General features: G+C 44.9%; 2 protein-coding genes across 2 annotated transcripts in view; one reads left to right on the top strand and one right to left on the bottom strand.

Annotated features, from left to right (window-relative positions):
• Positions 1–665: 665 nt before the first annotated feature.
• On the top strand, positions 666–3,124 carry sh2d1aa (SH2 domain containing 1A duplicate a). Its single transcript, XM_085368794.1, has 3 exons — positions 666–815; positions 1,108–1,171; positions 2,861–3,124. Exons 1-3 carry the CDS (start codon positions 679–681, stop codon positions 3,122–3,124), a joined length of 465 nt encoding a protein of 154 aa, XP_085224920.1. The 5' UTR covers positions 666–678.
• Positions 3,125–5,468: 2,344 nt separating this feature from the next.
• The window catches only part of tenm1 (teneurin transmembrane protein 1), a 183,792-nt gene continuing 162,269 nt past the window's right edge, over positions 5,469–26,991 (bottom strand). Inside the window, exons 23-37 of the mRNA XM_085361549.1 lie at positions 26,340–26,423; positions 25,664–25,858; positions 20,670–20,757; positions 18,679–18,875; positions 17,453–17,766; positions 16,627–16,799; positions 14,936–15,180; positions 13,944–14,237; positions 12,465–12,709; positions 11,760–11,902; positions 9,877–10,088; positions 9,102–9,403; positions 7,452–8,158; positions 6,641–6,783; positions 5,469–6,224 (exon numbers count right to left, since the gene is read on the bottom strand). Coding sequence (XP_085217675.1) covers positions 5,469–6,224; positions 6,641–6,783; positions 7,452–8,158; positions 9,102–9,403; positions 9,877–10,088; positions 11,760–11,902; positions 12,465–12,709; positions 13,944–14,237; positions 14,936–15,180; positions 16,627–16,799; positions 17,453–17,766; positions 18,679–18,875; positions 20,670–20,757; positions 25,664–25,858; positions 26,340–26,423 — 4,098 coding nt within the window. The remainder of the gene's footprint in view (positions 6,225–6,640; positions 6,784–7,451; positions 8,159–9,101; positions 9,404–9,876; positions 10,089–11,759; positions 11,903–12,464; positions 12,710–13,943; positions 14,238–14,935; positions 15,181–16,626; positions 16,800–17,452; positions 17,767–18,678; positions 18,876–20,669; positions 20,758–25,663; positions 25,859–26,339; positions 26,424–26,991) is intronic.

Consider the following 26,991-nt stretch of genomic DNA (forward strand, 5'->3'; position numbering starts at 1 on the left):
AAGGATCTGAGCACAACTTCCATGACTGCCTACATATTGTGCCACACAATTCATAGAAGTTGTTTCAGAGCCATAGAGTCTGAGCAAACTTCTGCTGACAAGAAACCAAATTGAGACTGGAAACAGTGCGCGTTAGTGCATCATCACAGCATACGTTTTTCCTATGTGAAAAAGGGCGAGATTGCTTCACTTTATCCCTCTGTTGTGCTTTCTTCTGTTGTGGAAATGTTCTGTTAGAATCTTTTATGTTATTTCCTGTCAAAAAAGAAAGAAAAAATAGAATCATTTCCTGAGAGATAGACAAACCCACACTTTACTTGTGCGTGTGTGTGCGTGCTCACATGTGTGCGTGGTATAAAGAAAGAGGAAGACTGTAAGAGCCAACCCAGAAAGGTTAGAGGTTAGTGAGAGAGCTGCTATCACTGTAGGTAAACAAGTGTGGAGAAATCAGAGAGCTCGTACGCCAAAGCTCAGGCTCCCTGAGCAGATATTTGAACCGGTGAGAAGCGGGAATCGAAGGAGAGGCTAGACAGCTTGCCTTACCTGTGCTCCCAGTCCAGAGCATATGCAGCAAAGGCAAGAAAAAGCTTTCCTGTAGTAAAGAGGGGAAAAAAGGTAAAGTGGGGAAAGAGACACTTTGGGAGCAGAAGAAAAAGAGCATCTGGGGGAATAACTGTGATGGAAAACCTGCCCGTCTATCACGGACCCATCGGCAAGGACGAGGGAGAAAGGCGGCTGGGCCAGGACGGCCGAGACGGGTGCTACCTAGTCCGCAACAGTGACACCGTGGAGGGTGTCTACTGCCTGTGTGTGCTGTGAGTACAATCAAAGAAAAAAGTGCAACATCTGCTTTTGTTCTACTTCTCTAGGCTGAGACCTCATAATCACATCAACACATACAAAATCCTATTTTGTGCAGTTATAGAGATTATCGATCCCCTCAGGTTTAGAGAGAAATGCAAGCGCAAAGGCAATACGGCAACCGGCTGAGTAATAAGTAACTGTGGTCTCTTAATAAGCATCAAATAAAGATTCCCAAAAGGAGAAGTGATAGTGACAGTAAGAAGAAACACTGAAATACAAACCCATGTTTCTGTTTGTATGCAGATGCCAAGGCTACGTCTACACATATAGAATCCACAGAGATGATGCAGGCTCATGGGCAGCAGAGGTAAGACATTTTACTATTAAGATTTCTTTTTTCATCCTGCGACTCGCTCTTTAGTCTGTGCTGTGCCTCTTTTCACTCCATCCCCTCCCCAGAAAAGTTCGCAGAAGCAGCTGCACACATCTGCCTCGCTTATTGGTTTAGAAGTAGTTTTGGTGCTGGTTGTAATTCAACAAGCTGCGGAGGCACAAACATGTGTTTCGTTTTTTTTGAGGAGTGACAGCACTGAGAAATGGGTACGCTTCTGCTTTAGCAATAACACCCAGTGAAATCCATCTCCCACCAACCCCCACCTCAAATTTTGAAGATGCCACAGCATCAGCATATACTCCAGAGACGGGGGGGGTATATTGCATTTGACAGCATTTCTGATGGGATGTGTAATTGAGCGCCGAGGGGTGGCGAACACCCCGGGATTGGGAATGTATAGAGACATCTGAAGGCCGCGTCTATCTCCGACTGAGCGCGACGCTCTCGTAGCGACATTTTAACCTCGCTCATTCTCACTGATGCCGTCAGGCGAGCAGATGGGGATGGATTGAGGGATTGAAGGAGAGCGGTGTGCGTGTGTGTGCATGTTTGGGTTTCGGTGTGGAGGCTTGAATTACAAGAATTTCCCTACAAGCTCGATAACAGTTTCCATTATTCATGCGCAATATCAATCACTCTAATGAAATATTCTCGGGAGCAGAGGTAACACTTGTGGCCGGAGACAGGAAACATCCAAAGTGCTGTGCTGGGCGGGAGAGCTCCCCACATTTGATTAAATGATATGTTTTTTTCTTAAAAAAAAAACATATCGAAAGAAAACCGTTTTCACCGTTGTACTTATTAATTTATTTGCAGTTTGATTGATGGGGCCGAATGAAAACACATAATGTATTTTTTTTAAAGGCCTTACTTGACAAAATTATAGCGCTGTAGTGGTTTAGGAATATTAAACGCTGGAGTGACAGCTGTGGGCAAACAAACAAGTGCAGGGAGGGGGTGGAAAGAATAGAAAAAGAGAAAGATGAGAACGTTTTCAATTAGAAATGATGCAAAACTCCCTGTGAGAGAGAAAAATGACTTTACTAAGCTATCATCATTTCTTTAAAAGATATTTGTGTGTGTTTTCTAAGTTTTATTTCAGTGCTTCTCTGTTACAAATAAGACTCTTGAGATTACTGGACTGTTAAAGCATCTTGTGGTGCATTAATCCTAAAATAATGCTTTTTATTGACTTAAAAACTATCTAAAATACCCACAGGAGAGGATGTTTTCATAGGTAATTGCATCCCGTATATTCCCAGTGTAGCTTTTAAACTCCTTGAGTATATCATCAGTATGTTTCCCTCCCTTCCACAGCACGTGGTTTTTTTTTGTTTTTTTTACAGCTCTTATATATATTTTATCTCTTCTGCCTCGTCTTATTTATTTATCTGTCCTTTTACTTTGGATTACTGAATCCAGATATGCAAAAAATGTATAATTGACACCATCCCCAGTCCATCCCCGAGACGCACTTGTATTACTGCCTCCACTGGCAGCGTATCTGATGTCTTTTTATAAGGTAAAATCTGCGAGAGCTCATTTCAAGGCGGCTCTGTCCCATCCTCTTCATCTCCCCACTGGGGTTTTGATGTGGAGATGGGGAAATGCTCTGAATTCTCTGCACTTCTACTTCTTCTCTCTCTCTCTCTCATGTTTCAGACCACTCCTGGTGTGCAGAAACGATATTTCCGGCAAATCAAGAATTTGATAGCAGCTTTCCAGAAGCCTGGACAAGGAATTGCCATGCCTCTGCTTTACCCTGTCACCGCTCAGAGACGGGCGCAGACACACACAGAGGAGCCCTGTAATAGCCCGTCGACGACGGAGAGCAGCCCGAACCCTTACTTCCAGCAGCGGATGCCACATGCTGCACAGGGACAGAAAAACAGGAACAAGAAGGAGGTGCGACAAGCTTTTGGTTAGGGGCGAACCCTAAGCTGCACCACTGACCTCATTTCTAAGCAGAAATACTGCCAGGGCACCATTCCTGCTGTTTGCGTTTTTTGCATAATGTGCATCAAGTAAATGTCATTCCCCCCCCCTATTTGCTACATTGAGCTCATTTAGGCTCCAGCAGTGACTCAGATCTCAGCCTCCTTCTACTTTTTTTTTTTTGCATATGCAGCACAGAAAGTGCAACCCCCCCTCTCTCCTCCCCTCTTAACTTTCTGGGATGTAAAAGATTCAGCTGCAGAACCATTAATATCCATTACCGCATACATAAGCTGACAACAAATATTGTGCTCTGTTTTCTTAATGCAATAGAGTTGTGTGAGCGGCAAAGAAAATAAATGATATTGGCTGAAATAAACTCTTTTAAATAAGGTCATGCACACACAGCTGTACACACCCGAGCCTGCGTTTGACATAATGCTGAGGGGAAAGGGGGGGGGGACGAGAGAAAAAAATTCAATTTGACATATTGGAGTGCTGATTTCCACAGAGAGAATGCTGACTACTGGTGTGTGTGCATGCGTGTGTGTGGGTCCATCATTCACTCGTCTGATTGGCATTACATGATGAAAAAAAAAATGAGAGAGAAAGCGGAGCTGAAAGAGGAGAGCATCCATTCAGCGCAGACAATTCTTCAGTGCAGCGGTCTCCTAGCAACCGGACCCTCCATCTTTTCACCGCGGAGATGAGGTTGGACAGTATCTAACGGAGCATATGGTTTCGAAGGGAAGGTGCATCGCGGCCGATCGGCAGAGTGCTAGTCGGGAATGTATATCACCTGCTCGCAGTCAGAACATATGCATTGTGTGTGTGTGTCTGTCATCCGCGGCCCGGGAGAGGAAACACAAACAATTAATGGTGGGCAGATGGTGGAGCGACGGCGGGAGGCGAGTGTGTGTGTGTGTGGGGGAGGCGATGGGGGAGGCAGACGGACAGGGAGGTGGATTAGCAACATTTAAAGAGAAAAAAAAAGTTCTTTACTTTCTTTTTTAAACTTTTTTTTGTGGGGAGAGGCTTGGAAGTGGTTCACATGTAGTCTGATTGGCATTTCCTAATGAGAGGAGACAAGCTGGAGAGAACAGCTCAGCCAACTCCAGGTCCTGCCCCTTCTGCACTCACCACCCACTCGCTGAGCCTCAGCTGTCACATTTCTTTTTCCCTTTCCTCTGTGCTTTTCTTTTTTTCTTTCCCTCTTTCTCCCCTCCTCCCCTTTCTTCTTCTTCTTCTTCTGCTCCCTCTCCTCTGACAGACGACGCAGGTTTTCTCGTGCATATCTCGGTTCGAGCCATAATGATGGGTGATAATGACAGCACAGATTTGAAAAGTTACAAACTCCCAGAAACAAGAACAAAGAGAGCACAACAAATGTGTGGCGGGGAGGCGCGGAGACGACGTGAACGAGAGCGAGCGGAGGAGAGGGGCAGAAATAATAAGTAACAACGTCTATGAAATCCCAGCCAGCGATTTTGGTAATTCACACATAATAACTTTAATTAGCTTTGTAACCCATTAAAGTCAGATTTTTCAGCGAGAATATTTACTATAGCCATGTATAATTCTTTGCAAAAATGTAACTGTTTTTCTATTGATTAACAATACTGACACTTATGAACAACAGAACTTCCAGTTGAGCACTTCTTTTTTTCAGTGTGAGAAAGCACTGGCTATATACATTCTTGATTTTTAAGTATACACACTCATACAAACTACTGTTGGAGCACACCAGAGGCGGAAAACCACAAGAGCTTTCCTTCTCTAAAGGGGGGAAGTGTCAGAGTCGACAAGGCCTCTCTTACACAATATGTAAACGATAGTATATCCGAGGTAAACCATGTAGGAACTCAAATGGCAAACCGAAGAGCTCTCGATTCGAGTCACGAAGAGGATTATTCACTGGCAAAATCCTAAAAGTCTTCTTCCCTACAGTGCCGTGATGTTGAGCAGAGTCCAGAAAATGATGAACAGTGTTGAAACAGCGAATGGCAGTCGGTCGGTCGGCGAGTCGGTCGGTCGGCGAGTCGGTCGGGTTGATCAGAGATACAAAAAAGCAAAGCCACAGCCAAACCACACTGCTTGTGCCACTGTTAGAAATTGGAGAAACTGGACGATAATAATAAAATACCATCATTTTGTCACAATTAAAGGCATTTGGAAGTTTTTTGTTTTTTTTCCCCACACATTCACTCTTCTTCTTCTTCTCTGATGTCGTCTTCTTTTTTTTCCCCCCGATACAGTATAGAAACAGTAGAACAAATCAGAGTAGAGTAGAAACAGGCAGTCTTTGGTGGGGTGGGGGGCCGCTCGTGTGTCTCTGTTACCTGCCCCCCACCTCGCTCAGTGTCATAAAGTGGATGTTGGAGGGGCAGTCAGACAGCTCCGGCTGCTGCTCTATAGGCAGGGAGTAGTAGCCGTCGTAACCCTGAACGCGTCCCCCAGACAGCAGCTGCTGCTTCTCAACCTCGCTCCACGCCCTGCTCCCGGCGTCTCCCGCTTCCACCCTCCTTCTCTCCTTCTCCCAAGCTCCCTCCACTGCTCTCTTCCTCGTCTCCTCCCTCACCCGCGCCCTCTCCTCCTCCTCGCTCCCACCGTACCGCACGCACAGGCACAGAGACCCCTGCTGGAGAGTGATGTCGGCAAAACGCCGAGTCCTGCCGTTCACCGTCGCGCTCATTTGAGACACGCTCACGTTCACGCCGCTCTCCAGGACGCGGCCCCCGACTCCCAGCCCCAGGGCGAGGTCTTCCTCGATCGGCCGCGACTGGAGGAAGTGGTGGGTGTCGCAGCCGTGCACGGTGAAGCTCATCCCAGTGAGGTGGATGGCGCCGTTCAAGATGGCCGCGACTCGGCGGCTGTCCTCGCTGGCCACTCCAATGACCTCCGCGCTCACTCGGCCGTGAGAGACTGCAAAGCGGATGCTGGGGCCGAGGATGGAGGGCCGGGAGCCAAAGGGAGGGGGGTGCGCCGGTCGGTGGCAGGTGGAGCCCACGGGCTCAGAGACCAGAGGTAACCTCTCCAGGGAGATGAAACTCCTCAGCTGGCGCCGCAGCTCGCACTGGATTCCCAAAACCAACTAGAGAAAAACAGACAGACTCATTTATTACAGCGTTCTGCATGACGTACAGAAACACACGATCCACACTAGATAAAAATGGCAGATAATTAGCAGGTAATTTGAGTTTTCATGCTTCTGCAGAGGACTCTCGGTCTGATCTCACATGAAGACCCAAAGTGTTAAACGAATGAGATAAATGACTAATTATGAAAGTGTTAATCACAAGCACTGACATAGGCTATGTCTCACACAAACACACACATATGTATATATATATATATATATGTGTGACATATCTTTATGAAAAATATTGTTTCGCAGTCAGACCCTAGTACATTTGAAAAAATGTTATACATATAGTTTAAATATACAAAGCATTACCACAGGCACACAGTGTTAGATATGAAAGAATCTAGCAGCAGTGTGATGCTCACCTTGCTGGAGTCCCAGTCCTGCATCTTGGTCGGCGCCTTCATCAGTTCGTATGTTTGTTCCATTCTTCCCACCTCAGGCTTTGGGAAACCGGGGACCACGTTATGAAGTTGAAAGCCAAACAGCTGCAGCCAGCTACCGATGTCTGGACAGGAAGAGAGAAAATTGCACGGGAGAAAGTTTAGAATTTAATGTGTATACTGCAAAGCAAACAGACAGTCACGAGGGCAGGGAAAACAACACCTCGTATGGGAAACCACACAATGCATGAGTGCAGCGTGCGGCAGAGACGTGTCTGCTGGTGTGCGCGCGTGTCCCACAAACACACTCCTTGTGTAACAAACAATCCCGCTGCAGGGAAACGTGACAGGCCAAATGAATGTTCTATTAAGCAGAAGGACAGACGCCCCCGCTGACATCCTGTATTCATCTTCTACTCTCCTATCCCATCTCTTTCCCTCGTTTCAGTTTCTATTTTGTCTCTCGGGGAAACAGTATGTTCTTGACAAGCAGAGGGAAGAAAACAGAACCGGCTGTGTTAAAGAACAATGTGATCAGAGGCATGGCTGTCCTTTCTGTTGCCAGTAAATCCTGTCTGTCACAGCTTCACGTCTCTGACACCCAGCACACCTGTGGTTAGCAATGTGGCCCATTCTTTATGGCAGATGTTTCCCCTGTAGGTGCGCGTGTAGGAGTAGGTGTCACTGAGTGATCTATCTTTCTGTATCACTTAGTTTCTGTCAGTCAGTCAGTGATTTGCTTTTGACTTGGCAGCAGTGTGCGTGAGTGTGTCTGCGCATGTGTGACGCTCACCTGTTGTAAACTGCGTCACCTCCTCCACCCTCCCGACCGGGCAGTTGTTTTTGAACGCGTACAGGTTAAAAGGCTTCGGCTCCTTGCTCAGCTCCCCCCACAGTTCGTGATTCGGTGAAGTCCATCGGCCCGCTAGCGTGTCATAGTCCTGCCTTCCCAGGTGGACGAGTCTCGTGAAAGGATCGTACAAGCCTCCGTGGAAGCCGATGACAAGCTGGAAGTCTGGGTTGGTGTCCTGGTAAACCTCTCCGTAGGGAGTGTAGAGAATCTCTTTGACGAGCCGCCCCTTGCTAGAGAAAACTGCCCTCGGGCTCCCCACGCTGTCGCAGGCTACATAGTACTCCTCTCCGCTGCTCAGCTCCATGGCGATAAGGTGACCCTGGAGGTCATAGTACAGCGACGTGATCAGATTGCTGCTGTGGTTGTACAAGTGGCTGACCCTGGTAGGGTGTGACAGATCGGCATAAAAGAACTGCAGCTGCTCGCCCTGGCTGCTCTTGGTGGCCACGCGGCGGCCCAGTCCGTCGTAGCGGTACCACACGGTGCGCTCGGTCACGCGGTTGAAGACGCGGGTCAGCAGGCCGTTGGAATTGTAGTCGAACAGGTCGTTTGCTCGCTGGCGGAGGAAGCCGTCGTCGTCCACGCCGTACTGCAGCTCGCCGAGATGCGTGATGCGGTCCCTCTGGTCGTAGCGCAGCGGCGTGAGCCTGAAAACAAACATCAGACCCTGAGTGATATTTACCGCATGCTGTACACAACTACAACTGTGCATCAGTTTTGTTGACAACTGCTCAAAAAATCATGTTAGTATGCAACAAATGTAACCACAATGTAACCGGGATTCTGGTGCCAAATCTGTGCAAAAGTTTGTCTCAGCCGTTTAATAGTTCACCCGGTCTGTCTGCGCTCAGTCTCATCTGTCGTTCAGGTTCTGTTCTGTGGCCTTTCTGCAAACTCATGAGCAAATGTGAAAAACTGGAGGCAGCGGGGAAGCACCAGCAAGATCTCCGTGCATAACAAAGAAGGTGTTAATGACAACAGATATCCCCGATTAGACAGCGTAACAAAGGTGACATAACAAAGGTTACAGTTGATGGGTTGAGAAACAGTTTCCAGTTCCATAACTATCGTTTAATGTAAACAAAAATTGCCTGCAAGTCTCTCATTGACTCGGTTCTCACCTACAGACATCACATCCTCGAACACCTTTCCTTCAGCGTAAAACAAATCAAAACTGTTATGAGTCATTAAACGGTTAAACAACATCACCGTCACTGTCGACTGTGATAGATCTCCACACCGAGGCAGTTAAATGTAAAGTCAGCACTATCATGCATGCCTCTCACACCCACTCATTCCAACTCCTCCTATCAGACCACTGCTAGAATGTCCCTGCAGCCAGAGCCAATACTGTCAATACTGCTATATGACAATTATTTACACGTGTGTGTTTATAAATAAACAATGTCTTATTTTGCTATTTTATTGGTTTCCTCTGAGAGCCATGCTTAAGATATTTATCCACTGCTTTGCAATGGATAATAAAGATTTCTGAGCTGATCTGAATTATCGATTTATTAATAACAAACAGGCAATTTCTTTTATATTCAATGCTTTCTGTACAGTATATGGGTTTGTGTGCTAACATACCTTGCACTGGTTCCGTGGCTAAGTAGATTAATGTTCCCATTGAGGTCGTAACTATAACGCCACTGAGGCCGCTCGTTGACTGAGGCGCTTTGCAGCTGGCTGTCTGCATCATACTCGTAAGTGTAACGGGTCACATTGCTGTCCACGCCCACTCTGATGTCGCAGGTGGTTGTACGTCCGGACGAGTCGTACTGAATGGTCATCCAGTAGGCGATGGACTTGAGGATTTCATATTGAACCTCCACCACCTGGCCGTAGGAGTTGAATACCTTGGTGTGCTTCATCAGATGGGTGGTGATCACCTAAACACATATTGACTCCATAAGAGTCCATGAAAGTGTCACACCAAACTCATGGGCTAAAAGGTTGCTTGTTTACACATGCAGCACACTCTGGAAACAAAATTGTAACAAATTGGACAAGTTTGATTATTTCACTCTCTTTTGGGTCTGTTTGGATGTTCACAGACACCCATGTGAAATATCTGACTGTTTAGTTACTAGTTACTAGTTACTAGTTGCCTGCCAGTGTTGTCAAGGCTAGATTTGATAGACAAGTAAAACCAGCTGACTGACCGGAAACGAAGTCGACTAAAACGCAGGCCAAAACAATGAGCTGAAAGACGCTGAAAGGCGCCACTGAGCTGAGCTGCAGAGTCAGATTTTATATTCCACAGTCATGTGATTATTTTTTAAAAGCAGAAACAGCTGATTGGTGCAGCTTTAAAACGTCCACATTTCCACTACCGAGTAAGATAACTGGTGTGACTTCCTACCTGGTTGAGGTCGTAGAAGATGACGCTGAACTTGCCAAACTGCTCGACCCGCCCCGACACATCAACATAGCGGTACAGGTCAATGGGCAGAGGGGTCTCATTGATGACGGCCTGCATGCTAGTGACTCGAAAGTTGTTGTAGCTGTAGTCAAATCTGGCGTTGACCAAGCCTTCTTCGCTGAAGCGGAAAATCTGCCGACTTGTCAGGGGACCTACGCAGAGGAACCGGAGCAGATTTACATTAGAACCCCCTTAACAGCGTTTACAGAAATATACAGGGACATGAAGTGTACACACAGCACACATATAGCCCTTACAAGTGGATGTCACACCGCCCGCATAACCCTGCCTAATTAATTCAAATCAAGGCCTAATTCGCCGTCATTAACAGAGACACACACTGCGCAATCATTCCATCTTAACTATCCCCACACCTCTATGGTATTTCCTGTGGTGACCTTTAATATGGAGAGATAATGAAATCTAAAGACAATAGCCATGATGGGCCAATGTGCTGCTTAATGTCAGAGCATCAACTTTAACAACACCATTCATCACATCTGCTCCGAGCTTCTGCAGCCAGGCCTCTGTTTGGAAAAAAAGGGCCTGCTAATGAAACACCATTACGCTGCTATTTGAGATGACTCTGATTGCAGTTAAAATGACTAAGTGCCTAGCTTTGGAGACTGTAGAGAGCTGGATCAGTGTTACATCTTTCTATTTTTATTTTCTGTGGAATGTTGATTCTAAACCTTCGCTAATGGGAAAATGGCAGAAGTACTGAGAGCGAGGTGGAGGCTTTTCTGCAGCCCTGGGGAACTTGCAGTCTGTTCATCTCGCTCTTCTAGCTGTCATTTCCCCCCAGCTGTCATCGTTCCCCCTTCTCCCTTTCTGTTCCTTTTCCCTTCCCTCACCCACCACTCTATATCCCCATCTTTCTTTTTCCGGTGCCACACTTTTCCTTGTCTCCTCTCAAGGGACAATTACCACTATCTCTCCTCTCTCCAAGGCTCCGTTTGTTCTGCTGAAATGAGATCAGTTAAAGGAAGGTGAGAGTCTATTCACAGTAAGGGCAAAGCGATAAACACACACACACACAGCTGCGCCGCGCAGATTAGTGACAACTGATGGTGGCGAGCCAATCACAAAGCTATGGGAAGTGAACCGGCAGCAGAGATGAGAGCACTTTCCATGACCCTGGACCGACTATGGAACTTAAGGGGACTGCTCAACTGTATTAACAATGGCTGTATCCTAACATGCTATATCTGCAGCTGCAGCGATGGCGTGCCATCATCGATAGCGCCGCCTTTTAGAAAACGTCTTGTCTCACTCATTTTCTCCTTCAGCACTGAAAGTATTGTTTAGTTGTATTAAGTTCAGCTATGGTTTTTTGATTTCCTGCCTCCTCTATGAGAGCGAATATGAACCCAGCAAAGTGCTACTTTTAGTGTTCAGGCATGCAACAACAAATGCAGTATGTCCACACCTAGCTCACCGCATATAATTTTGCATTCAAACATTCATTTGTTTGCTTTGATCAGGAAGCCTTTTTGCGGAGGTGGGGAAGAGACGACGTGGGTAAGAGCCCGGGGGGTGGTCTTGAATTTACAGCTGTGGTAGACCACAGTCTATTCCACTTGAACATGCCTTGCCCTACTGAAACTTCTAACTGTGGCTGCATCAGTCACAGATGAAATAGCACGACGTCTGACTCAAAGCCAGACTACTGAATTTGACATCACTCCTCAAATCTGGCACGCCGTGCACAATCACTTATATAGACTTTAAAATTTTGCTCACAGGATTGATTTATGATCCTTTTGCACGTTGTGAATATCTAAAATGTGCTTCTGTTGGCTGCTTTGAGCACATGTACGTACCTGTCTGCCTGTATCGTATGGAGCTTATGAAGCCATTGTGGGTGAGATGAATGGTCTTGACTGTTCCAGAGGCCTCGTCATAAGTGAAGGTCACCAGGGTGGAGTCATAAACCACCTCCGAGAGGCGAGCCGCAGCTGTATACCTGACGGGGGAAAGAAACACATTTTTGAATAGATGATCGATAAGTAAGTTATGTTAAAATAAAAGTACCTTCTTTTTAAAGCACACTGCATTTAATCTTCAATGTAAGTAAACATGCTATGCCACATTAATAATACACGGATCCCTTTGGGTCGCTAAGTTGCACCATCCTTCAACATTTCATCAGAAGCAGACCAGCTGCTGCGGCACTTACAGCCTTTCAAATCTTGAAAATGGGACCATTTATTACAGTATCCTCATCCAGGCAACGAGTATTAAAAATGTTAAATGCCAGAACGCTGCCTGAATCAGTCCTCCGACTTTCATCAAAATCAGATCAGTTTGTCTGACAAAGTGCGACGATAAAAAAAGGTGTGACCTTTAATCGGTCCAATCGGTGTGATTTCGCAAGGATGGATGGATGTGTGGCGTGCATTCAAGTGTCCGCTAGAGTTGGCGTAATTGGGCTTTTAAATTTTAAGATTGCGCTTTAATTATATCACCTTCATCAAGACGATCAGTGTTATGTCTTTGTACGGAGCTAAAACAGCGATGTGCCACACCTGTAGATGACTCTGCGCCCAGTTCCCAAGTACTGAGTCCTCATCAGGCGCCCGTCCAGGGTGTAGTCCTGGATGAAGGAGGCTTGGCTGTCGGGCGGGGCGTATATGTTCCTGTAGTAGCCGATGGACAGCAGCGACTGCAGGGTGTGCTTCACCATGCTGGGCATGGTCACCGCGATCAGACGATCCGTTTGGTCGTATTCAAAGACGTAGCGCCGCTGGCTGTGCAGGAGCAGCATGATGGACTGTAAGAACACACAGAGATATTCACAGACAGTTCCAACACACTGCATCTCTGTGGTTTCACGGCTTTCTCGTTTTCTGTCTTTTGCACTCTCTCTTTTTAAATTCCAATGTCACTGGGTTAAAACTTTCTCCTCAATAAATAAAAAAAATCGGCTCTTCAAAAGCAACCTTGGTTTTAGTTTGAGACCGCTTCAGTTATTCACTGAAAGCTATTTAATTATCAGATGTACGTGTCGAAAAAACAAAACGAGAAAAAAGAAAAACCATAATTGGTTTTCAGACAGCAGCGTTTTTGTTTACCGCTGCTCCCCCCCCCCCTTAAAAATCTGCGTAGCTATTCACACAGTTTCAGCTGCACTAAAACAATGTTCTCTTTAATGTCTTTATTCAACTGTAAGGTATGATATTAATGTGTTAATAATACATGAAGGTGGTATTAATTTCTAGATGGTTCTGTAATATAAGCTCATTTTCACTCTAATTTTGTCTTAGACCAAAATCCTTGACACTAAATATATTTCAGACTGAATATCATGTCATTAAATATTTCAATTAATTTCAAGAGCGGAAATTATACCTTCTGGTAGCTCTCAGCTTAGTCACACACACTGTTTGAGTTTCTTTGACTAGAAAAATTCCTTATAGCGAATATAACTTCTAAACATTTGCCAGAAGACGACGAGTGTTTACTGCAAAGACTTTACTGCTGTTTTCTTTTGAGAAAATCTATTTGCCGAACCTTGAAACATGCTGGAGTTATGCAATCGATCAGAAAGAACACACCGTCTGCCTTTACATCTCTCAACTGTGCGCGCTGTTGCAGTCGTGAAGACACAAGGCCAAGTTTAAAAGGTCTGCCCAACCATTAAACTTATGGCAGATCTAATATTCGCTCTGCAAACTGATGTTCATAGCCTAAATGGAAAGCCCCTCAAACTGAGGGAAACACATTAAAAAGATACTTGGTAATATAGCACCTGTTACTGATTTTAATATGCTTTCACTTCTTTACTTTCGTTTCCCACAACTGAGACGCTTTTTTTTGGTTTGCCTTTAATCTCAGCGCCGGTTTCGGAGAGCTGCACCAAGAAGGAAACGTAAGTGGAGAAGATGTGTTAGATTTCTGCAAGCAGCAAAGGCAAGAAGAAAACGGCGACAGGAGCCCTGAAAACAAATCTCAGCAGGACCTCATCACAAGCTGTCTGTCACGTTCGCTTCAAACTTTCTACTCACTCTGTCTGCGTACGTGTAGCTCCAGATCTTGCCGTTGACCCAGGCTCTGGACGTCACCCTGTCGCTCTCGTACTCCAGCTGCTCGGACCATTCTCCGCGGTGGATGGCTGAAAGCAGTCCTCCACCTGAATAACTGATGTTTACTTCAGTGTATTTGCTGCTGGGTGACCACACGACAGGCCGGCCCAGCTGGTCATACTGAATGTGGAGGGTGAACTTCCTGTGGTCATCGTATATCTTCCCAACTCTGGTGCTTTGATCAAAGTCTATGGACAGCAGGTTCCTGTTATGTGCCTGGAAAGCAAAGCAGTAAAATGTCAGGTAGTGACAAGAACACAAACAGAAGCTTTTTTTTAACAGCATTAAAATCATCATAAATGGTGATTGAAGCCGCAGACATGCAAATATATGAATGAAGTGGCATGTCTGAGAGCAGCAAAGATTTCATTAGTCCAGATGAATTAATTGTGACATTTCCAGCAAACCCTGGTCTGCATTTATAAACAATAAGCTGCCTGGCGAACAAGTGAGAGAACCGTTTCCCGGGGAATGCTAATTAATTGCTGCACGTAACATAAATGCCCTTTTCTCAGGAAATCTCCTGTTTGTGCTTTCATCACCACTGCAGAGGTGTTGCAGCCTGTGCGTGTGGAAAGTACAGCTAACAGGTTACGAGTCATTTGACCTATTATCACCTCCGCTGACATCATCAATCGCTCAAAATCTACCGGATTGCACAACTCTTAGCACTTAAAAGTGACACTTTTTGTCCCCCTGGTTAATGTCAAATTGCACAGCTTAACCCTGCGTACTCCTAAAATGTTGCCGGGCTGCTTATTTGATCCATTCATATGGGATTCTGGGATATTCGGCTAGTTGCGTGCATCCTCTTGTTAATTCCCAATGCCTTTGTGCAGCACTGATGCCGCAGGATTGTGTTTTATATATTATCACAGTTGGCGTAATAACAGGCTGATGATTTAGTGTTTTACCCTGAGCCTGCGTTCGTAAGTGCTGTAGTTAGTCTTGCTCTGCTCCTTCCTCTGCCTCCACTCTATCAGGCTCGGGGCGTGGTCTCCAGGCAAGCTGATGTTGCAGCGGCTGGCCGTGGGACTGACTCCACCCCCGACGCCCCCCGGGAGGAGGGGCTCGGTGCTTAGCGACAGCTCCATCCCGCTGGCCAGCGTCACCAGAAATGACCCGTCGGCGCTGACTCTGTACGAGCTCTGAGAGTGATCTGGAGTGGGAAAGTGCAAGCGTAAGTGTGAATTGTGGGGATGTGGAAGGGGGGGAGGGTGGGTGTCGAGGGTCGACCGTTTGTCGTGGGTGGGTCAGACACACACACAAAAAAACCACAAGTGCACAGAGATGCAAATATGCAACAACAGATGAGAAAAAAGAAGTGTGAAGAAAACATCAGTCATTGTGTATCAAAAAGAAGAAAAAAAAATCAGCCTTGAGAGGAAATCTGTGAGAAGCGGGCTGCATGAATGCGATGTCTGGCTCTTTGTGTGTGCGTTTTATTTGAATTAATTGCTTCAATCACTGTGCTGAGTGTTTTTTTAAAGCTCTCTGCAACATTAGCATTGTACTGCATCAGCTATTACATCTTTAGAAAGGAGGAACGCAGGAGACAGATAATGAGAGAGTGAGAGAGAGAGGGGGGGCAATGAAAGGAGAAAGAGAGGACAGAGAGAGAAAGAAGGAGAGGAAGGTGGGGTATAGCAGCTTTTCACACATTGCAAAGCATTCTGAGAAACTGCTCTTTCATTTCTGCCCTGCTCAGAGTCAGGCTTCCACACACTTTCACACATGCCAAGATGGCTTTGTCTCATGTTTAAAACACAATTAATACAAAAATTTAGAAAAAGAGGGGTGAAAATAACCATAAAACTATATTTTAACCATAAAACTTAACGCGGCTAATAAACCGGATAGTAACTTCTATTCCCTCCGCCGCCGTAAAAAAACCTATTCTGTACATATGGTTATTGTTGCCTCAGAGGCAGGCGAGGACACGGTGAAATTGTGGGCGGCGGAGAAAGAGGTGGTGCTCGAAAAATAGTGGGTCATTTCAACTTTTTTCCCTGGCAGCTCTGTCACACTGTAGCGTGGCGTACATGCATGTGTTTGTGCGCGCGTGTGTGACTGAGCGCGTGCGAGTTGGCGCAGATTTTCCCTCCCTGCAGTCCTGTCAGTGTGACAACTGCAAGAAAGCAATTAAAGGGATGACATGAGAAGAAACTGCTCCCATGAGTGGCTTCTTCACTCCACTCTCATTTTCTCCTCTTCTCATCTCTGCCCTCTTTTCCATTTTTTTTCTGCTTTGCCCCAGCAGTTGTTAAGGCATTTCACGAGTCAGTCAAATGTAGCATGTTTTGTGTAAATAAACAGCATTTTTTCTCCCCCCCGCTGCCCATTCGTCCGGTTATGTAAAGAGGTCGCATCAGATCTGTATGTGAAACTATTTATAAAAGCGGATAAATGCTTACTTAAAGCTGTGAATCTCCAGCGATGAAGAATGAGAGAAACGCAGGTCAGAGTTTCTGACTTAAACCAGAATAACAGCCACGTTTTCACATGACTCATAAATAGCCTTGTGGCTAGTTGCTGGTTATAGAAGCTGAGGGTAGATGCAAGAAATTTAAAAGGCAAAAGCGCAGAACTCATTGTGATGCTGCACCTTGTCTGAACATGTAAATGGTGTCGCTGGCAGACAAGTTTGTGCTGGTGACAAAGTTCTCACGGTTGGACGCTTCAACCTCCACCCGAGACCAGCGCTCCAGGTTGCCATGGAAACCGCTCACCTCCGCCGTCGGTAAGGTGATGTTGGTCACTCGACCCTCGCTGTTGTACCTTGGAGAATAAACACAAAGGCAATAAGCAAACAAATACACACAGACGCGCGCGCACACACACGCACAAACACGCGCAGAAATCCATCGCTCGCAGGCAAATGACCACAACCAAGCCCGCAAAAAGCACGCAGGCACACATATGCATGCTCCCGTGCGCTAGCATGAGCTCGCAGTGAGTGTCAACTATGATTTATATGTGTAATTATCCAGCTGTGGAATCTGAGACAGAGACCGACTAGGCAGTGGTGAATAATTCAGACAGATGTGTTTTTCTGCCTGTACTATATGTGCAATACTAAACACGCATGTGTTCAAAGAGTTGCAGCAGACGTCCTTCAGCTAATCAGTCACTTTAAGCAAAGACTAAAAAGAAGAAAGAAAAAAACAGTCACACCGCCCAATCCCACCCCAGGCCTTCTCCAGCTTTGTTGATGCAGAAGTGACCACCAGATGGCACTCATATTTCATACCCCTAACGTAAACCTTGTCATATGAATACACATTCATGCAATGCAGTGTAAGCTCAAACATTCAGAGTCAAGCAACAAAGCGAGAACAGGAAGGAAGGAAGGAGAAGAGAGAAAGAGCGGGGACAGACAGAAAGAAGATCGCAATAAGCAGATAAGCTTTATAAATAAACCACAAACTCACTCATACACAGTGGTCCAACTGTTCTCATCACTTTTGGTTGCTAGGAGACCTGTGTTGCCATGGTAAGTGATGTGGGCGATGTCGTGGCCTTGGGCGGACACCTTCCTCAGCGTGCCACTGTTGCTAAGGGACAGCCAGTACACCTGTCCGCCAGGTAGAGCCAGCCAGAGAGGCACTCCGTGAGCATCCCTCCTCACCTGGAGGCTGCGGCCGTCGCGGCTCATCACACCCGACAACTGGCCGTCTGTGCCGTAAGAGAAGTTGTACAGGTAGTGACCTGTGATCAGGTGTTTGGTGTACAGGTGGGAACCATTCTATCAGAGGGAGAGAGAGACACTGTTGAGGATTCAGCTTCTGCAAATGACAAAACCTGTAAATTTAGAAACTATTAGGTACTCTGTACTCTCAGACTAGTGATTTGCAGGTACACACACATTAACCATAACTACTGTAAATTATGGGGTTTATTTCTTTAAATTATATATTTAAAGATGAAGAAACATGTTCATTTTAGAGCTTAGAATATGTAATATGTAACTGTTGTCTGTATGAAATTTTAAAATAATTTTTTGAAATAAGAGTTTCATTTTCTCAGGCAGAATGAACCGTTTTGTTTATTAAATGATCAGAAATAACAGGAAAGGCCAGATTTCTGCAACATAAGGCAATAGGCTCACTATCTTGTGTGCATCTATCATGCTTACTGTCGTGCTTAGTCACCCACAAAAGCCCACTCTGAGCCAGTAAACACCCTGATTGGATTAGGCTAACCTAGCTGACATTATTTGATCATTCAATCATTCAAAGCTATTAGAACGAGACTTGGAAGTGAGGAATATTATTTTTGTGAAATGCAATCCAAAATCATCCCAAGTTATTAAAGTTTAGCCAGTTTACCGCATTTATTCTTTATTTTTCTCTAAATGGGTCATATTAGAAAGCTAATGCTAGCTTTGTTAGCTGGTTCAGTTATCTACCTTCCTAACAGGCCCAACTAGCAGTTACTGTGTGTCAATAATTAATAACTAATTATCTCAGACTAATTTGTGTGTACAAATGAGCTTGCGTGGCTTAATCCGTTTTAATTTAGCAATGTGCAAATCCAAGTAAACACTTGAGTTAGTCAGTCTGTTAAATTTGCTAATAAATTATGAATTAAAAAGACAATTCGCTGGTATCCAAATATTTTACATGCAAATACACACATTAGGCATTGTGATAAGAACCTGGCTAAAGAGATAGAGCTCCTGGTCCAGAGGTGAGCTGATTTCCACCAGTCCGGCTGGGCTGGGCTGGGGCTGGTTGGGGCTTACAGCTCTGATCCGGATATTGCCCAGATCAGCAATATACAGGGTGCCATTGGGAGCCACTGCCAGAGAGGACGGGGCTTTGAGACGAGCATCACGGGCGTAGCCTCCGTCTCCTGATAGGAAAAACGGGAACTTGTCATTTCGGTAAGGACAGGAAAAGCTCTTTATCAACAAAATAGCATAATTCAAAGCAGCATCAGTTCTAACCACACTGAGAAATACAATTCGTTCTCCAGCGAAAGCGAGAAGTCACAACCAGTCCACACGCAGGTTGGCAAAATACGAGGATCCCATGGTGCCGCTTAAACGGTTATCAGTTTGGCTCAGGACGTGGACCTATTGGGATATGGTAACTTCCCAGTGGAGTGGATATGACCACCTTGATAGTGACCTCGGTCTTATCAGACGGTGGTAGTAGGCGACTGAATGCATCCAGATGTCTTTGGTTGCACAGCAGGATAACAGCTGGGTGAAGCCCTTTAGATGCTGTCAGCAGTAGGCCTGGGGCCTCTGATGGGTCTGTGCAGACAGCAGGGTGGCAGTTTATCTCGCGACAGCAAATCAAATCAAATCAAATCACTTTTTATTGTCACATCACATGTGCAGGCACACTGGCACAGCACATGCGAGTGAAATTCTTGTGTGCGAGCCCCACAAGCAACAGAGATGTGCAAACACAACAACACAAACGAGCAAAATACAAGAATGGCCAACCTGAAACTAATAAATATATGTACAATATATAATAGTGTATGCATTTCTGGATGTGTATACTAAATATTATATACTAAATGCGCATTATGTGTGTATGCTTTTGTGGGCGACCGCGCACGGGCTCGCATCCATTAGTATCGGCGGGTGTGCGCTCGCATACGTGTCCGCGTTCAAAGACACTGTGTGAGTGTTTACGGCGAAGGGATGGAAACGGAAAGCCTCTGAAGAGAGTAATCATCTGTTAACAGCGAGACATGATTGAAAATATGCAAAGTACAACTCAAGGAATAGGGATGGTTACAGCCCATTGGCTTGTGGCATGGGAGAGACACTTCCCTCCATTTTGAATAGAAAAGAGACTGATTTTTATGAGCAGAATTAAATGATAAAATCACATCCGCTGACACTTACAATGAAAGCACGGCCTAACTGTCAAAAGAACATCTGCTTATTTGTTGGGTCCTTTTCCTCTTCCTTTTATTGCATTTCAGGTGCCCATGATACAGCAACCAGTTAAAACATTCGGCGTGTGGAAGTGAGCATTTTCTTTCACCAGCTGTAATTTGAATGGATTTGAAAGGTTTCTCCTGAGCTGGTTGCTACTGAATTTAGCTGGAGGTCTCCACAAAGAAGAAGCCTTCCTATGAATACAAATATAAATACATCGACCCACACACACACAAGCATCCACTTTCTGTTTAGCCAACACACAAACGCTCACAGTCAAGTCGTTCTCTTAATTCTCCAGCCTGATGTTATAGGCGGTCTTTTCTTTCCTGGGTATTGTCATCATTTATATAAAAGTCATTGTCATATTTTTTATTGTTTTTCAAGGAGAGTCGAAGCGGCTCTTCCTAGACACTAAGATTCCAGCTGACTTTAATAAGTCGGGGAGGGAAAGTGCTAATCAAATTATTGTCCAGCAGGGACGCACGGGGCAGCCAGATTTACCCACTCAATATCAAGATATACAGACTAAATCAAATCCTCCGAGCTTCACAATGCTCCAGTTTTTGTTTCCTCTAAAACTACTTCTGAAGCAGGCCGAATATGATGCCACCAGAATTAATTCTCAAATGCTTTTGCATGTGTTGTAGCGCTCTAATCCTATTAAGCATAATCTAATACGTTCACATTACTTAATCCTGCACTCCTCACATAACAAGTGTGCGTATGTGTGCCTGGTGACCCACCAGAGAAGCAGTCGCAGTTGGGGTCTATCTTGCAATCGCAGTCCGTGGGGGCTCCGGAGATAATCGATATCTCGCCGTTGGTTGACACCTGTGGAGTTTTCAAAAAGCGACATGTCACAACGTGCTGCAGGAGGCCACTGTTAAACAGAAGGTAATGTTCCACAACAGCCTTTGTAATGTCTCGTCTCTCTGGCAAATAAGATAATGATGGCATTTCATATAAAAACCTGCGCTGAGTTACAATATCACTTTGCGTGTATCCGCTGTTCCTTTAGCCAAAAACATCACCGATGATATCTTTGGTGCCTCTCCGTGAAGTTTAGACAAACAAAGGCATTATGCATCTTCGATGTATGACACTATTCCCTTGCTGACTGATTGACAGATCTTTGGAACATTAAGTCTCGCTCTCCAAACAAATTAAGCTGATTGTCCTGATGGGGAGGCGAGCTGCAAATGGAGGTGAAAACTGTTGCAACAACAGCTTGATTTTGATTAATCTTGGGAGGCCGATGCTGCTTAACTAGCCCGAGAGGACCGTGCATTGTTGGAAGATAATTGTCAAAGATGATATGTTTGATGAAGACTTGCTTTTATCAACTTTATGATTCCACGGGGAAAGTTTATCTGAGGTGTTTATTATAAAGCCGTTCCCTACTGCAGCTCGTTTGTTTGCATTGCCAAACCCAGAAAACCCCATGTTTCCAGTGTCTGGGGAAAAAAACAAGTAAATAAGCACAATTCCCACAAAACTACTTTCCAAAATCTCCATTCATCCATCATCTGAGAGTAGAGAAAACCTTACTCCTAATTTTAGGTTAGAAGCAGAATTTCATCACCTTGACCTATAAAATACTCGAATCTAAGGTTTTACGGATCAGGACATAATAAAAGCAGGTAGATACAACCACAATAACAACACAATATATTATGTCAGTGTTAATTTAAGCCAAATTTAGAAGCAGTGAGTGAGGAAACAGTACACGTTTACGCACAGCTTCAATAAGAATTAGAGGGTAAGTAGCAGCCATGTGCTGCTAATCAAATTCACTTTGTTCATTTATCATCAGCAAGTGTGAGCACCTCTATGAAAGCAGAAGCTTTGGCAGTTTGCTGGTCTGGAGGAAGAACAACCCGTTGTTTCCCATCAATCAGATAGAAAGAGTCACAAAGGGAAAACATTCAAGACAGCTGCTAATCTTCACAAGAGTGGAAGTCCCAGCAAATTCGCCCTAAGGTCAGTCTATGCATTGCTCAGAGAAACCATAAAAACACTCAAAATCTACATCTTAGAGTCCACAGACCTAAATCAGCAAGCTAAATGTTAAAGTTCATGACAGCACAATTAGAAATAGACTGAAAAAGTATGGAAGGATGTCAGGGGAGACCCTCTTCTCTCTAAAAATAAGATGGCAGCATGATTCATATTTGAAAAGCTGCATCTGAACGAACCGCAAGACAAAACAATGTCCTTTGGACAATAAAGAACAAATTGGAGCTGTTTGTCCACGATGCACAGCGCAAATTTAGCAAAAACCAAACTCAACATATAAGCACAAACACCTCATATCAACCGTCAAGCACGGTGGTGGAGGGGTGATGATTTGAGCTTGTCTTGCACCTTGCAATCGTTGAGCCCAAAGTAGAGTGCCAACGTATTCTAGAAGCCATCTGTCTGACACCTAAAGCCTGGCAGTAATTGGGTAAAGCATCAGAACGATGATCAAAAGCACAACAGAAACACTGACAAAGAAAAGAACCAAAGCGTTGCCTTGGCCCAGTCAAAGTCTACACCTCAAACTGACTGAAATGCTGTGGCAGGCTCTGAAGAGAGCTGTGCAGAAACGAACCACAAACCTCAATGAACTGAAGCGACGCTGTAAAGACGCGAGAGCCAAAATTCCTCCACAACGAAGCGAGAGACTGATAAGGTCGTCGAGAAAACAGTTAATTCCATTTATTACTGCCACAGGCGGTTTTACAGGGTACTGAATCACGCGGTGTGTTTAGGTTTTTCACACAATGCTTCTGCATTTTGACTTTCGGTAAACAAACAGTGACATGGTGAAACAGATCATGTGCTGTTCTTCATCTCAGCCTTCTCAGAACAAGATTATGTTTTATCTCGTGCTTATTATGTTCTGAAACGTAAGGTGTAATTCGTTTCGCCATGCAAACTGTTCTACTCACACAGGGAAAAAACAGCTTGTTTCCTCTTCACAGTACAACAAATGCTTCATCTTTAAACATGTCCAAAATAAACAGAAAATAAAAAGTTGTTGCAAATTGCCCTTAATTTAAAGCAGATAAAGACGGGCACAACGGAGCAAATGTGGCATGTAATGAGTTTGATTTTAATGCTCCAGTGTGATATAACGAATAACACAGCAACTTATGCAAAATAAAAATTTTAAAAAGCACATATTGGTTATGCATGTGTGGTCCTTGATGTCCTGGCCAAATGTTCTGAGTCTATGTGATGGGAAGACGTGCCTGGACCATGAGCGCAGACCGCAGGCGGTGCCAAGTCATCGCCTAAATACTTAGTATGAAGGCCAAGGCACGTTCACATTTAATAGAGCTTATTACACTAAAAAAAGACTTGCTGGCTAAACAGTACAAGCTGGTGCGAACCATTGAAAGTGAAACCGAGCACTTAATTCACGCATCATTTTTAAAATCAGCTTAAAACATCATGTCAGGTGTATCTGTGTGCAGCGAACTTACCTGAAGTGTTCTGTATTTCATTTCTCCTGCATCACATTGTATTTGCCTGGCTGTTCTTTGTTTCTTAATGCACTGATTGATTGCACATCACAAACTGCTGAGATAATCCCAACTCGTCATCACACACATCTAAACAAATCATCATTAATTTTACTTTACGGCTCGTTGTTACAAAGCGGTGTCATTCACTGTCAGTCTGGCACCTGTTGCTGAATAAGTGTGGAAACCTTAACAAACATGGATGGATCCATTCCTGTCTGAGTCCAACTGAGACGCTTGATAAATAGGAGCCTAAAAATGCCAAACATAAAATAGGTGTGTCAAACGCAGTTTAAAAAAAAAAAAAAAAAAGGTCTTTTCATTGCCCATTGCAACATGGCTGGTCGGTACCCAATAAAAAGGCATTTGAGGTATTATATGTTCCTGTCTGCCTCCACATGGACCCAGCGTGTTGCTGCACACCACAAAGGTGCTATTGATTGAGTCCAGCAGGCACTACCTTTGTGCTGTTGGTTCCAAAATGCTGCAGTACTATGACAACATGCTGCTACCTAATGGAGCAAATGGACAGAAAAAAGTAATATACTATATATACTTCTTTTTTCTCTAAAACTGAAACCGTACTTCTTGATTATTTTTTGAATGCCTTTGATTTTGAGCATCTACGTCCTAGACACAGACTCGACGCACTACCTTGCTGCGTAGCATCTGTTAGGCAAACAACCTGTTCACAGTGGGACTCATGATGCAACAAGTGTGAAGGTAAATTAATGGATTGCCAGTGTCAGCTCTAGCTGAGCTGTTTCTTTTTTCCTGTTGTTATTTCCATCAGAGACGTGGAAAACGTTCATGCGAAGAGACAAGAGGCGTGCATTGAAATGTCAGGGTAATATGGAGGAATATACACTGCTCAAAAACATGAGATATCAATGGGGAAAAAGCCTGGATATGGACTGGTTAATGTGTTAGGAATGAAAAGATGTCACATCCTTTGATGGAAATGAAAATGCTCAACCTACAGAGGGGTTGAATTCAAAGACACGTGAAAATCAAAGTGAAAAAATGATGCTGCAGGCTAGTCCATTTTGCTTACATTTCAAATGGTTCTAGTTTGTAGCTTGTATGACCCCACGTGCTTGTATGCATGCCTGACAACATCAGGGCACCTAATGAAACGATGGATGGTGTCCTGGGGGATCTCGTCTCATATCTGGGCCAGGGCATCACCGAGCTCCTCGACAGTCTGAGGTGCAGTGTCAGATGGACTAAAACATAATATCTCAGAGGTGCTCTACTCAATTTAGGTCAGGCGAGCAAGGGGGTCATTCAATGGTATCAATTCCTTCAGCCTCCAGGAACTGCCTGAATACTCTTGCCACATGAGGCCATTGTTGTGCACCAGGAGGATCCCAAGACTCACTGCACCAGTGCAGGGTCTGATAGTAGGTCCTAGGATTTCATTCTGACACCTAATGGCAGTGAGGATGCCAATGCCTAGCCTGTAGAGGTCTGTAGAGACCCTTACATGTCTGTCAGGGTGAAGCTGTTCTCATCTGTGAAAAGCACAGACCACCAGTGGTGGACCAGCCAATCCTGGTACTCAATGGCAAATGCCAGTCAGGGTCCAAGGTGCTGGACTGTGAGCACAGGGCTCACTAAAGGACCAAGTCTGTTTCTGATGTTTTGGTCAGAGACATTCACACCAGTGGCCTTCTGGAGGTCGTTTTCCATCCTGTTCCTCTTTTCACAAAGGAGCAGATTCGGGTCTTGCTGACATGTTGAGGACCTTCTACAGCCCTGACCAGCTCTCCTGAAATCTCCTCTATGGTCTTGATGCTATGCTGGGAGCCACAGCAAACCTATTGATGTGTCATCCTGGAGGAATATGAGCACTGACACTAGCCAAATACAAATGTAGTGAAAAAAAGCCAGAAAAGATGAGAAGGGAATAAATGTCAGTGGCCTCCACCTCTAAAAGTATTTCTGATTTGTTGCTCCTCTAGTGCACCTGTTGTTAATTTCATCAACACTAAAGCAGCTGAAACTGATTAACAACCCCCTCGGCTACTTAACTGACTAGATCAATGTCCCAGAAGTTTAATCATCTTGATGCTCTACTCTGATTACAAAGTGTTCCTTTCATTTTTTGAGCAGTATATTAACACTCTGGATAAGTATGGTCTTTTGCAACTTCAGTATAAATTTGCAACATGAGAACTGCGATAAATGCATCATTAACAGGTGCCCTCAAAAGTCTTTTTAGTGACCTGCTGGATGCGGTTGATTCGCCTCTCATCAGTCTCAGCAATGTACAGCGTGCCCAGGTGGGACAGGGCGATGGCCTTAGCTGCCTCCAAGGTGGCGCGCACAGCTGCCCGGCTCACCAAGTGATGGTCAATACCTGGAACCTGGCAGTGGATGGGACGTCCTGCTACAATCCGCACCTGCAGACTTTCTGACACCTAAGGAAATACACCACAACGTATTATCTGTTATAAAAGAGAGAGGCACAATACAGACACTTACATCAATTCAACAGAGTCAGCCACTCTGTTGAATTGCTTTGGTTTTGATCCGGTGTATCAAACATCGCCTGCCTCATCTCCTGACTCATTACTTTTGAACATGCTCAAACAGGCAATTCATTAATTTCGGAGAAAAAAGTTGAGTGACATTTTCTTAAAAACAACTCCTGCAGAGACCTGTGATAGCATTTTTTTAACAAGGTGCTTTTTTTTGCTTTCTTTTATGTTAGCAGCCTCACTCACTCTAAATTCACCTAAAGTGACAGCACTGCAATTTGTGAAAAATATGTTATTACCCTCTCTTCCACTGCTACATATAGTCCCAATGTCTCATAAGAAAGCAGATGAATGAATGAGAAGCAGGCGTATATTTCCCTCTCTTGCAAGCCTCTGCTTTGTTTCGTGCGTATTTCTCTACCTGCAGGACGATGTTGTTGTCAAGGATGTACAGGGAGTTGTCCAGTGGGTTAATGGCCAGGTCTGTTGGCCACTCCAGCCGCACCTGAGGAATGACAAACACTTATTGTATATTTCTGTGAAGAAAAAAAAAAGCGAGAACAAAAGAGCAAAGAAGTCCTTGGTGGCAGCTGCCCACAAGAGCCAGTTACAGGTGATACAAATAACATCTCCTTAATAACATAGTATTAGGCCTCCTGACCCTCCCTGCTCATGCAAAGGTCAGTAGCGGGCAGGGAGCCTTCCCTGTGTTTATTCAAGACTCACACTGGCTCGCTTCGGCACTGTTCCAAATGTCATCCAATAACCGTGATCGCTGCCTGCTCAAATAGCACACCCTGTCCGCTAACACTGTGGGGGTCAAAGGCAGGCAAACCTACACCAGCGCACAGCCACCCACATGACTGTCCATCTCACTCGCAGGCGCCCGTGACCGCTGCAGAGACGACGCGGTGCGTCTGAAGGATGAGGTGATTGATGACTCCGAGGACGGATTGGTAAATAAATGGATCATGTTAAATTGCCACTGACATGTCCAATTATAGGCCCTGTCAAATGAGAGACTAGAAGGTTGACTCTGAAATTCCATTTTTAAAGATAGAGAGATTCATCAA

This window comes from Diplotaxodon limnothrissa, linkage group LG2 (assembly GCF_057381915.1).
Source record: "Diplotaxodon limnothrissa isolate DT_005_m linkage group LG2, D_limnothrissa_male_GT1.1, whole genome shotgun sequence".
In the NCBI taxonomy this organism is placed as follows: domain Eukaryota; kingdom Metazoa; phylum Chordata; class Actinopteri; order Cichliformes; family Cichlidae; genus Diplotaxodon; species Diplotaxodon limnothrissa.